General features: G+C 47.7%; 3 protein-coding genes across 3 annotated transcripts in view; 1 reads left to right on the forward strand and 2 right to left on the reverse strand.

Moving 5' to 3' along the window:
• The window catches only part of LOC149461937 (uncharacterized), a 359663-nt gene that overhangs the window by 169221 nt on the left and 176298 nt on the right, over window positions 1-14144 (reverse strand). The gene's annotated exons all lie outside the window — the stretch shown is intronic.
• Window positions 1-14144, reverse strand: part of LOC149461938 (uncharacterized) — a 134914-nt gene that overhangs the window by 59061 nt on the left and 61709 nt on the right. The gene's annotated exons all lie outside the window — the stretch shown is intronic.
• LOC149461940 (uncharacterized) lies at window positions 9436-11045 on the forward strand. Its single transcript, XM_089677676.1, has one exon. The coding sequence runs from the start codon at window positions 9496-9498 to the stop codon at window positions 10642-10644; it is 1149 nt and encodes a 382-aa protein (XP_089533802.1). The 5' UTR covers window positions 9436-9495; the 3' UTR covers window positions 10645-11045.

Below are 14144 nucleotides of genomic sequence, written 5' to 3' on the forward strand. Positions count from 1 at the left end.
CGTATTACCTTCCTTTACCCTCATCTCAGCCGGGACAGCGTATTACCTTCCTTTACCCTCATCTCAGCCGGGACAGCGTATTACCTTCCTTTACCCTCAGGCTCAGCCAGGACAGCGTATTACCTCCCTTTACCCTCATCTCAGCCGGGACAGCGTATTACCTCCCTTTACCCTCATCTCAGCCGGGACAGCGTATTACCTCCCTTTACCCTCATCTCAGCCAGGACAGCGTATTACCTTCCTTTACCCTCATCTCAGCCGGGACAGCGTATTACCTTCCTTTACCCTCATCTCAGCCGGGACAGCGTATTACCTCCCTTTACCCTCATCTCAGCCGGGACGGCGTATTACCTTCCTTTACCCTCATCTCAGCCGGGACAGCGTATTACCTCCCTTTACCCTCATCTCAGCCAGGACAGCGTATTACCTCCCTTTACCCTCATCTCAGCCGGGACAGCGTATTACCTCCCTTTACCCTCATCTCAGCCGGGACAGCGTATTACCTCCCTTTACCCTCATCTCAGTCAGGACAGTGTATTACCTCCCTTTACCCTCATCTCAGCCGGGACAGCGTATTACCTCCCTTTACCCTCATCTCAGCCGGGACGGCGTATTACCTCCCTTTACCCTCATCTCAGCCGGGACAGCGTATTACCTTCCTTTACCCTCATCTCAGCCGGGACAGCGTATTACCTCCCTTTACCCTCATCTCAGCAAGGACAGCGTATTACCTTCCTTTACCCTCATCTCAGCCGGGACAGTGTATTACCTCCCTTTGCCCTCAGGCTCAGTAACTGGGGGAATAGGTTTTTATCACGTTGGGTATTTGTTTGTCCTATCAGGTTACCTGTAGTTGACAGCCGCAATTTGGCAACAGGATTTCTCTTTGTGGCTCCTGAGGACCGAATAGAAGGATCCCGCAGCTTCCATGTCTACGTTTATTCCCTGAATTTGTCGGCTTGTTGCTCCAGTTTCCAGTATGAAAGGACAGGTTCCCCCTTTATAAGGGATGACACTACCTACCTTCAGTGTATCATGTTGGTGAAGCCTCTACCTGGTCTTCGGTGCACTCTTTATGATGTTACCAGGTGGATGTTGGAGTCACTAAGGACTCTTCCCTTTGGACACATTGGTTTTTGCAGGCGGCTGCATGAGGTTCTTTCCTATTTCTGGTTGTTTTTGGGACCTGTTGGCTTGTTGTCCTCCCCTCATGTTCTAGGTGGGACATCCCTGTTAGTAAGGAATGTAAAAGATGTTCTGTGTCCTGTGATGTGCGACAAAGAAAATGATAATTTTTCGTTTACCTGTAAAATCCATTTCTTGGAGTCCCTCAGGAATCCCAGAGATCCGTCCCCTCCTGTTATGGGCTATGGCTTGCTGCAAACCTTTCCTATGTCGGAGATATGCTCTACAAGGGGACGTCCTGTCTATTGTTGGCCAATGTCCGATCACCTGTAGGTGGGCATAACAGTGTTAGGAAGGATTTATAAAGATGCTTCGTGTCCTGTGATGTATTCCAAGAAATGGATTTTACACATCATTGATGCCATTTGTTACTAAGAGACAGGAATTGTTCATTGCTGAAGGAGCCCCTAGAAACCTTTGGAGGACCCTTGGCTGAGAAAGGCTGGACTAGGCAGTCACATATCTCTGCCCCCCTTGGTGGGAGTGGAGGTGACCCCTCTATAAGGATCTACAGTCCATACACACCCAGCACAAGGCCGGGGTCACACTACCAGACGCTTCTCGGGGCTGCAGTTCCTCTGAGCTCCACAAGGTGAGGATCTCACTTCTACCCAGACAGGAAGTCTCTATGGAAGACAGACAGGAAGTGATGTCAGGTAGACAGGAAGTGATGTCAGGTACAGACAGGAAGCATATCAGAGACGTTGCTGGAAGATGAAGCAGAGGAGGTAGAAAGATGTTATTTCCTATTTACACCCAGTAACCCCCCGTCATGTCTGTCCTCTTCCTCCATAGTCATGTCTGCCCTCTTACTCCATAGTCATGTCCGTCCTCTTACTCCATAGTCATGTCTGTCCTCTTACTCCATAGTCATGTCCGTCCTCTTCCTCCATAGTCATGTCCGACCTCTTCCTCCATAGTCATGTCCGTCCTCTTCCTCCATAGTCACGTCCGTCCTCTTCCTCCATAGTCACTGTGACATCTTTTATCTCCAGCAGATGATACACACATATATAGTGTGGGAACCCAGATGAACCCCTTCAGGGGCAGAACATTCCCCCACTTCCGGGGCCGGAACATTCTCCTCATTGTGGAGAGGTGTCACCTTCTCACCTCATCAGTCTATACTAATGGATTTTATGACTTTGATTAGTAGCGGGGGATGGGGGGATATTTAGGGGGATTGGAATATCTATGTCTTTGTTTCATAAGATTCAAATAGGAAGAAAGAGAGAAAAATGTCATTTGTAGTAAATGTCCTGAACACAATGTATACCGTCCTCCACTCACTCTGACGGATGCCGTCCTCCACTCACTCTGATGGGAATACATTGGACCTTGTTTTCTCCCATCTTTGCACTCCCTACAACCTCACAAACACCCCCTTTCCTCTCTCTGATCACAATCTCATCACCTTCACAGTCTCCTCGTCTTCAAACACCTATCCCTCCAAGCAGCCAACAATTACCCGCAGAAACCTTCACAACTTGAACCCGGCTCCTTTCCACTCTGCAACTGACCAACTCTATGACAGAATCTCTCCCCTGTCCTGCCCTGACCTGGCCACTGCTGTCTACAACAGTTCACTGTCATCCACACTGGACTCACTTGTTCCTCTAACAACACGAAGTATCAGGCCCCGACCATTACAACCTTGGCAGACTGACCACACCAGACATCTTAAGTGACATAGTCGTGCGCTGGAGTGATTGTGGTGTAAAACCAAATCTCAGCAAGCATTCACCCGATATAAATCTGCTTTCTTCACAAACAATTCCTTCCTCCATGCTGCCAAACAAGACGACTTTGTCACTCTTATTAATACCTTGTCATCCAGTCCTCGTCGTCTCCCCTCCACTTTTAACTCTCTACTTTCTCCACCTCCACCCAGTACCAGCACATTGACCCCCACTCAGTACCTCACTCACTGCTGATGAGATTACAAATAATTTCAAAAACAAGATTGATACAATTCGTAGGGACATCACCACTGCACAGACATCCATCCCACGTAGCATACCTTATACTAAACCTCCCTCAACCTTTTCCTCTTCTGACCTCGCTACTACTGAAGAGGTCACTAAGGTTTTCTCAGAAGCCCGTCTCACTACCTGCCCCCTGGATCCTGTCCCCTCACAACTTCTACGGTCACCTTCTTCTTCCATCCTATGCTCCCTCACTCACATCTTCAATCTTTCCCTCTCTACTGGTGCCTTCCCCTCCCCTCTAAAGCATGTGCATATAACTCCCATACTTAAAAAGCCCTCCCTGGACCCCACCAACCGGAACAACTTAAGACCCATCTCCCTGCTGCCATTTACCTGTAAACTCTTAGAACGCTTAGTCTACAATTGACTGAGCTCCTCCTCATTGACAACAACCTTCTTCACCCTTTACAGTCCGGCTTTCACTCACTACACTCCACTGAAACTGCCCTACTAAAACTCACTAATGATCTACTACAGTAACTGCTAAAACCAATGGCCACTGCTCAGTACTCATCCCAACCAATGGCCACTACTCTGTACTCCTCCCAACCAATGGTCACTACTTTGTACTCATCCCAGCCGATGGCCACTACTCCATACTCATCCCAACCAATGGTCACTACTCTGTACTCATCCCAACCAATGGCCACTACTCTGTACTCATCCCAACCAATGGCCACTACTCTGTACTCATCCCAACCAATGGCCACTACTCCGTACTCATCCCAACCAATGGCCACTACTCAGTACTCATCCCAACCAATGGCCACTACTCCGTACTCTTCCCAACCAATGGTCACTACTCCGTACTCATCCCAACCAATGGCCACTACTCCGTACTCATCCCAACCAATGGTCACTACTCCGTACTCATCCCAACCAATGGTCACTACTCCGTACTCATCCCAACCAATGGCCAATACTCCGTACTCATCCCAACCAATGACCACTACTCCGTACTCATCCCAACCAATGGCCACTACTCCGTACTCATCCCAACCAATGACCACTACTCCGTACTCATCCCAACCAATGGCCACTACTCCGTACTCATCCCAACCAATGACCACTACTCCGTACTCATCCCAAACAATGGCCACTACTCCGTACTCATCCCAACCAATGGTCACTACTTTGTACTCTTACTGCTTGAGTTCTCTGTGGCTTTTGATACCGTTGACCATCCCCTCCTCAAAAAACTCCACTCTCTTGGCCTCTGAGACTCTGCTCTCTTCTGGTTCTCCTCCTACCTATCACAGCGCTTCTTCAGCATTACCTATAACTCTGGCTCCTCCTCTCTACTCCCTCTCTCTGTAGGGTTCCTTCAAGGTTTTGTCCTTGGACCCCTTCTCTTCTCCATCTACACCTCCTCCTTTGGTCACTTAAAAAACTCCCACGGCTTTAAGCATTATCTCTATGCTGATGACACACAAATCTATCTTTCTAACCCTCACCTCACCCCTTCAGTCTCCTCCTCACCTCACCCCTTCAGTCTCCTCCTCACCTCACCCCTTCAGTCTCCTCTCACATTACTAACCTACTAAGTGACATATCGGCATGGATGTCACTCCACTTTCTCAAACTCAATCTTTCAAAAACTGAGGTCTTAGTATTCCCCCCATCCCGCGCCCCACCCCTGACTTCTCCATTAAGATCAATAGCACAATCATCAGTTCCTCCCCTCATGCCAGGGTACTAGGTGTAATCCTAGACTCCCATCTGTCCTTTCAGCCCCAAATCCAATCACTGTCCAAATCTTGTAGACTTCACCTCCACAACATCTCCAAGATACGCCCGTTCCTAACCTCGGAAACCACTAAACAACGTATTCACTCCCTTGTTATATCTCACCTTGACTATTGTAACTCCCTCCTCATTGGCCGACCTCATCGCAGGCTATCCCCTCTTCAGTCTATCATGAATGCAGACTCATCCACCTTACTAACCGTTCTGTATCTGCAACCCCCCTCTGCCAATCCCTCCACTGGTCTCCACTCAGTGTCCTCCACCCCTCTCTGCCAATCCCTCCACCAGCTTCCCATTGCTCAATGGCTAAAATTCAAAACATTAACAGTAACATATAAAGCCGTTTATAACTCCGCCCCAAATTACATCACCAATCTTGTCTCTAAATATCACCCAAACCATACTCTCCACTCCTCGCATGACATCCTGCTCTCTAGCTCCCTTGTCTCCTCCTCCCATGCTCACCTCTAGAACTTCTCCAGAGCTTCCCCATCCTCTGGAACTCTTTACCCCATTTTATCAGACTATCGCCTACTCTGCTCAATTTTAGGTGATCTCTGAAAACCTCTCTCTTCAGGGAAGCCTATCCTGCCCTCAGCTAATAATGGAATCTTCTACTCTTCCTACCAGTCCATCCCCCACAGTTACTACCTTTTGTACCACTAGCCCCTCCCTCCTACATTGTAAGCTCCCAGGATAAGGCCCCTCCTATCCCTCTTGTATTGATCTGTATTGTTGCTGTATTGTCTCCCGTTATATTGTAAAGTGCTGAGCAAACTGTTGGCGCCATAAATCCTGTATAATAATAATGTCCTGAAACCATATTTCTCCATAATGATCCCAGTCACAGATATTCATCCTAAAATGTGATTAGTAAAGTCTCCGGATTACATGAAGATCTGAGAAATATGATGTGTCCTGGCAAAGCCCAAAGACAAACTCCATCTTTCATGTTTGGACAGGTGGTATGCATCTGGGAGCAATGTACAGAAACATCACAGAGGGCCCCCCAAAGCTCCTCCTCCCAATGTCCCTCCATCCAGAGTCAGAGAATCCTATGACATCACACTGACCTCACAGCTCCTCCTCCCAATGTCCCTCCATCCAGAGTCAGAGTCCTATGACATCACACTGACCTCACAGCTCCTCCTCCCAATATCCCTCCATCCAGAGTCAGAGAATCCTATGACATCACACTGACCTCACAGCTCCTCCTCCCAATGTCCCTCCATCCAGAGTCAGAGAATCCTATGACATCACACTGACCTCACAGCTCCTCCTCCCCAATGTCCATGCACAGTCAGAGAATCCTACGAAATCACACTGACCTCACAGCTCCTCCTCCCAATGTCCCTCCATTCGGAGTCAGAGAATCCTATGACATCACACTGACCACACAGCTCCTCCTCCCAATGTCCCTCCATCTGACATTGTTCTGATGCTCTTAGGATGTGGGGTCCCTTGGTATCCTCACATGTAAAGTGGGACTGTTGGTCCTGCGTTGTATGTAATGACATCAGAATGCTGCAACAAGCCTATACCCTGCGTAGTGTGGGGGTCCTGTGGGGGGGGAATTATACCTCAGCCTGAAGTGGGGCTTTAATAAAATGGAGACCTGAATGGAGAGGTGAGGAGGATTCTGGGAATATCATTTGATGTGACTATTTGTGTTCAGATGTAGAGTTTTCCTCCTGTGAAGTCTGGAGATCATATGACATCACATTGCCTCCACCTCCCTCCCTGATAGAAGAGAGAAAGAAGAAGAAGATTCTAGAAGTCACCAGAGAGATCACTGAGCTGCTGACAGGAGAGGTGAGCGGTGCCGGGAATTCTGGGACATTCTCCAGTAACAGACAAGGGATGTGTCTGGATGGTGACTGTATCATTGTGTGTGTCAGGTTCCTATAAGGTGTCAGGGTGTCACTGTCTATTTCTCCATGGAGGAGTGGGAGTATTTAGAAGGACACAAGGATCTCTACAAGGACGTCATGATGGACAATCAGCCGCCCCTCACATCACCGGGTAAGAGGAGACTTTATTGTAAAGGAGAGAGCAGTACGGAGGATCCACCTAGATCCCCCATCATCTGATAAACACATAGAAACAATGGATTCAGTCAGTGTGTGTGTTTCCTACAGATGGATCCAGTCATGGGAACCCACCAGAGAGATGTCCCCGTCCTCTGTATTCCCGGGATTCCACACAGGAAGGTCACACCATCCCTCACCATCATCAGGTAGATGATGACAATTATTGGTAGTTGTGATTTATACACAGCATGTTTCTTACAATGAATGTTTTATTACATCTGTCAGAGTGGAATCCTCGGGGATGATAATATTGATGTTAAAGAAGAGTATAAAGAGGAGGATGAGGAGTATGGAGTGATGGAGGAGTTTTCAGAAGGACACAAGGATATGATGGAGCCACCTAATACCAGGAACCCACCAGAGAGATGTCCCCGTCCTCTGTATTCCCGGGATTCCACACAGGAAGGTCACACCATCCCTCACCATCATCAGGTAGATGATGACAATTATTGGTAGTTGTGATTTATACACAGCATGTTTGTTACAATGAATGTTTTATTATATCTTTCAGAGTGGAATCCTCGGGGATGAGAATATTGATGTTAAAGAAGAGTATAAAGAGGAGGATGAGGAGTATGGAGTGATGGAGGAGTTTTCAGAAGGACACAAGGATATGATGGAGCCACCTAATACCAGGAACCCTCCAGAGAGATGTCCCCATCCTCTGTATTCCCGGGATTCCACACAGGAAGGTCACACCATCCCTCACCATTACAAGGTTGGTGGGATGGAGTATCTAGAACATGGACTCATGAAGACAATGTGTGGAGTTCTTTCATGTGACCTTATATTTTACAGATGATATTTTCTCTCATTTCCTTGATTTAGAGTGGAGATCCAATCGATATAGAATTTGAGGTGAAAGCAGAAGAAGAAGAGGCGTATGTGAGGGATGATCAGCAGTCTATGGAGGAGGATGGAATAACGGGGACATTTATAGAGGAGGACACTCCTACAGAGATCAGCACAGGTGGGTCATGAACACTAAATCCATTCCTCCACCCATACTGCTCACTGATTGGTCCAGAGTAGGGCGGGGACTGGGTGATATCAGCCTGTAATCCCCTGGTCACTTTCCTGAGCTGTGTTCCCCGTCCTGTATTCCTGGATTTCTCTCGGATAATCTTCCTTCTCTGTGCTGCAGACACAATTTATGTATCTAGACTGGATTTATGGAGGTTCTGGGGTTCAGCTGGCAGCAAAATGTTCATTTTCACCATAAGTGTTATTAGACCTAGGCACCTGATATAAGTGTCTATGGTCTCCTTCCCCATGCCCGGGTCTAGTAAGATCTCTGACAGAACATTTCTCCCAGGGTTCCTTGCTCTGTGGTCTGCTGGCTGTGCCGGGTGGAGGGATATGTCTGTAGTGTCTCAGCCCCAAGTCACTGAGTGCAGTCTCAGGAGATGGGAGGCAGCGGTGTGGGATCTCTGCAACTTGTCTACAGTAAACATTTAATCTTCCACTGATTACTGAATACCAATATTATGAGTCCTGACCCTTAAACTGTATAATTTATATTGTACATTACATACTCCTGACCCCTGCACTATATACTCTATGTTGTACATTACATACTCCTGACCCCTGCACTATATACTCTGTTGTACATTACATACTCCTGACCCCTGCACTATATACTCTGTTGTACATTATACACTCCTGACCCCTGCACTATATACTCTATGTTGTACATTACATACTCCTGACCCCTGCACTATATACTCTATGTTGTACATTACATACTCCTGACCCCTGCACTATATACTCTATGTTGTACATTACATACTCCTGACCCCTGCACTATATACTTTATGTTGTACATTACATAGTCCTGACTTCTCTCCCCCCTCCCCCCCACTGCTATATATACACATAATATGGATTCTCTTTTGTTACACCCATTTCCTCCCAGCTGGACATTTTATATCGGATGATGTGATTGGAGCACAGACTTTTACATGGTGATAATAATGTGATCACATCCTCCAACTTTGGACCCTTAAACAGAAAGTGATAATGAGGGCGGAGTCAATACCCCAATGATGGTGGTCTTCAGGATCAGTCCAGTCTTCATCTTGGTTGTTCTCCCCCCATCCTCACTCTCTGACCTCTGGTGGGGCTCAGCCCCGCTGTTCTTCATGACTAAATCATGGAGTAAATAAGGAAGTGCAGTACTTCTTGTGTTGGGAAGATGGCGATGAGTGATAGAGGGGGTGGGGACCCTCGTCCTATAATCCCCTCATCACTGTCCCTCCTATAAAAGACAGTTCTGGTTGTTTCCTCACTCTCTGACTAAGGTCCATGAATAAAGAAATGACCTGGTAGGAGATCAGAGGAGCCATTTCCTAGTTCCCTTGAGGGGGGAATTGTAAGCTCCTCAGAGCCCAAGCTGCCTGATGTGGGCGGAGTCCTTGTTTTGGGGAACCAATCAGCTCCTGTCTAGTAATCCTCTTTGTCTTTGTATTTTAGTCCATGGCCGGGAGATGAGGAAAACCTCCGAGGATTGTCTCACTTTGTCTCCAGACTGGAAAGTAGAAGATGAGGACATCACACAGTATAGTCCAGGAGAAAACCCGGCTCCCTCCAATGTCCATCCGGCACCACCCAGTGTAGATGGACCATCGGATTCCTCGTATCCTGAGGAACCTCAGACTGTGCGGGACCGGGCCGGCCTTCCAACAGGGAAGAGGTTCTCCTGTCCTGAGTGCGGGAAATGTTTCCGTTGTAAATTCCATCTTGATGAACATAACAGATCTCACTCAGGTGAAAAACCATATTCCTGTCCTGAGTGCGGGAAGAGTTTACGTTATAAATGCAGTCTTAATAGGCATAAAAGATCTCACATGGAGGAGAAGCCGCACTCCTGTCCTGAGTGCGGGAAATGTTTTTCATTGAAATCCATTCTTTCCAAACATCAGAGATCTCACATGGGGGAGAAGCCATATTCCTGTCCTGAGTGCGGGAAATGTTTTTCAAAGAAGTCCAATCTTTCCAAACATCAGAGATCTCACACGGGGGAGAAGCCGTATTCCTGCTCTGAGTGCGGGGAATTTTTTTCATTGATGTCCAGTTTTTACAGACATCAGAGATCTCACATGGGGGAGAAGCCGTATTCCTGTTCTGAGTGTGGGAAATGTTTTTCACAGAAGTCCAATCTTTCCAAACATCAGAGATCTCACACGGGGGAGAAGCCGTATTCCTGTCCTGAGTGTGGGAAATGTTTTTCACAGCGTTCACATGTTTGCACACATCAGAGATTTCACACGGGAGAGAAGCCGTTTTCCTGTCCTGTGTGTGGGAAATGTTTTTCACGGAAGTCCCATCTTTCCAGACATCATAGATCTCACACGGGGGAGAAACCGTATTCCTGTCCTGAGTGTGGGAAATGTTTTTCACAGAGTTCACATGTTTGCACACATCAGAGATCTCACATGGAGGAAAAGCCGTATTCCTGTCCTGAGTGTGGGAAATGTTTTTCAGACAAGTCCCATCTTTCCAGTCATCAGAGATCTCACACGGGGGAGAAGCCGTATTCCTGTCCTGAGTGTGGGAAATGTTTTTTACAGAAGTCCGATCTTTCCAGACATCAGAGATCTCACACGGGGCAGAAGCCACTTTCCTGTGCTGAGTGAGGGAAATGTTCCGCACTGAAGTCCTGTCTTCCTGTACATCAGGGGTCCCACACAACCCTGGAGGTGTATTAGTGCCTTGAGTGCGGGAAATGTCTTCTAGATGAATGTTGCTGGACATCCCAGCTCTCATGTGGGGAAGAAGCACACCCTGATATACACCTCAGATATACTCCATGGCTGATCTTCATCATGGAAGAAACAGTTCATAAGGAGATCAGAGGCCCCCAAAGACATGGATGAAGTGTGGGACCGGGTTGGCCATTGATGGCAGGAGAAGAATAAAAATGGGGTCCTGACCTAGAGCACTGGGCTGACTTCTCATTGGGGTGCAGCCTATATACTAGAGATGGTTTGCACCTACATGGAGGGGGTCTGCTGTGCTGGGGGAGGGGTTTATGGGAAGGCTGGAGGAGTATATAAACTAGGATGGAGGGGGGAGAGAGAATTTGATTATACTTATTGGGGGGTGGAATGGGGAATGATGGGGGAGGGCTATGGCAGATGGGAAGAAGGTTCCCATGTTACAAACAACCAGTGGAATTGGTACCAATTTTATGAAAATAAAAAATACACAAAATCCTTGTGAGCAAGGTGTCAGTGAATGGACGAGGTGTCGGTGAATGAACAAGGCGTCGGTGAATGGACGAGGCGTTGGTGTCGGTGAATGAACAAGGCGTCAGTAAATGAACAAGGTGTCGGTGAATGAACAAGGTGTCGGTGAATGGACAAGGTGTCGGTGAATGAACAAGGTGTCGGTGAATGGACAAGGTGTCGGTGAATGAACAAGGTGTCGGTGAATGAACAAGGTGTCGGTGAATGGACAAGGTATCGGTGAACAAGGGTGGATAGATGGACCCGGAACTTGAAGAAATTCCCCACCAAGGCATCAAAGGTTGTGCGGCTCTAAACAAGGCTGGGGAAGCCCCACCAATACTGGAAAGTGAAACAAAAAGCGCACCAACCTTGTGCATTACCTCAGTAAAATGTGATTTTATTGGATGTGAAAATCTCCTCACAGAGAAGTATAAGAAGCGTGTAAAGTCCTTAGTGAGACTTGACCAATCAGAGACCAGCGCGAGTCTAAACACGAGGGAAGGTTCTCAGAGTCGACGCGTTTCGAGTCTCTTCTTCATCAGAGCTGACTTGGCAATGACAGCCCTCTTCAATATATAACAAAATAAATCTGTGACTCCTAAACTAAATCCCACCAAAAAGTCACACTTTCTCCCCAGAAAGTACAATATAATAAATTACCTTTTTCTGTAAAATTCAAATACAATAAAAATAATTACAAATGATCACCAAATACAATCATAAAATGTCCAATTCAAATGTGTCCAACAAAATCCAAAAGTCCAAATTCCAGACTTCCATCCAGTAAGAAGGATAATAATCCTAATTGTTCCACGAAAAACCTCAAAACAAAGAAATAAACGATATAGTGCATTCCCCTTATATACATAAATCCTCTAATTCCTGCAAATCACAAACATTCAAAATGTGCAAAAACACAAAAAATCTCTATATATATAATACAGAAATTGTGAGCACTCCGACCGTTCCACCACTGTGTGCGCTCCGTGACCGTTCCAACACTGTGTGCGCTCTGTGACCATCCCACCACTGTGCGCACTCCGTGACCATTCCACCACTGTGCGCACTCCGTGACTATTCCAACACTGTGCACTCCATGACCATTCCAACACTGTGTGCACTCCGTGACCATTCCAACACTGTGTGCACTCCGTGACCGTCCCAACACTGTGTGCACTCCGTGACCATTCCAACACTGTGTGCACTCTGTGACCGTCCCAACACTGTGCACTCCGTGACCGTCCCACCACTGTGTGCGCTCCGTGACCGTCCCAACACTGTGTGCGCTCTGTGACCGTTCCAACACTGTGTGCACTCCGTGACCATCCAAACACTGTGCACTCCGTGACCATTCCAACACTGTGTGCACTCCGTGACCATCCCAACACTGTGTGCACTCCGTGACCATTCCAACACTGTGTGCACTCTGTGACCGTCCCAACACTGTGCACTCCGTGACCGTCCCACCACTGTGTGCTCCGTGACCGTTCCAACACTGTGTGCTCCGTGACCGTTCCAACACTGTGTGCACTCTGTGACCATCCAAACACTGTGCACTCCGTGACCGTTCCAACACTGTGTGCACTCCGTGACCATCCCAACACCGTGCGCACTCCGTGACCGTTCCAAACTGTGTGCACTCCGTGACCCAAAAAACAGTAGTACTAAATACTATTACCCTCTGTGAGTATTTGTACGCATATTCAATACTCTGGAATGAAAACTCCTCCCATTCCTTCATTTCCGGGATTAGACTTCCAAGGTCCTCACAAAGATCAGAAGACTCTTAGACGGATCACCAAGGCAACGGGACACATTTATCAGCAACTTACATCTGAAAAAAGAACTTCCAGCTCTTTCAGTAGCTCTAATATAACCAGCAATCAATGGCTGAAAACCATATGTTTCCAACCAACAAAATGGCCGCGGCGATACTTCCGGTTAGTGTGCGTGCGTCTTGATGTCAAATCCCCTAACGCGTTTCGTCACTTCTGGACTTCATCTGGAGGGATAAGGATGTCTCTTCAGCCGCTCTTTTATTTGAATGCCTCTCAATAGCCGGAGGCCATGTCCGCCATTTTCAATAAGGGCAAAACCATCCTTATAAGTTCCTTTCTCAAACGCATTTTAAACAACTATGTAACAAACCTTTCTGGATCGGTAACAACGTCATCACATGATAGAAAACATAGACATTAGCCATACAGAAAACATGAAATCACATGAATTATAGAACATCCTCTTCTCAGCCCAAAACGTTCCGTTACATATATACCTCTATATATCCTATACCGTATACTTCTATTAATAGTCCCCATTAACATCATTATTATATCTATGACACCTACCCCATCCTCTACTGCCCTCTACTGGTCATTAACCCCTCGCCTACCGGGCACTTCTACCGCCTTCCTGCCCCCCGGGCACTTCTACCCCCTTCCTGCCCACCGGGCACTTCTACCCCCTTCCTGCCTACAGGGCACTTCTACCCCCTTCCTGCCCACCGGGCACTTCTACCCCCTTCCTGCTTACCGGGCACTTCTACCCCCTTCCTGCCTACAGAGCACTTCTACCCCCTTCCTGCCTACAGGACACTTCTACCCCTTCCTGCCTACAGGACACTTCTACCCCCTTCCTGCCTACAGGGCACTTCTACCCCCTTCCTGCCTACAGGACACTTCTACCCCCTTCCTGCCCACCGGGCACTTCTACCCCCTTCCTGCCTACCGGACACTTCTACCCCCTTCCTGCCTACCGGGCACTTCTACCCCCTTCCTGCCTACAGGACACTTCTACCCCCTTCCTGCCTACAGGACACTTCTACCCCCTTCCTGCCTACAGGACACTTCTACCCCCTTCCTGCCTACAGGGCACTTCTACCCCCTTCCTGCCTACAGGGCACTTCT

The sequence above is a fragment of the Staurois parvus genome, unplaced genomic scaffold, assembly GCF_062004578.1.
Source record: "Staurois parvus isolate SC_StPar_1 unplaced genomic scaffold, SC_StPar_1.0 ptg000191l, whole genome shotgun sequence".
NCBI lineage: Eukaryota > Metazoa > Chordata > Amphibia > Anura > Ranidae > Staurois > Staurois parvus.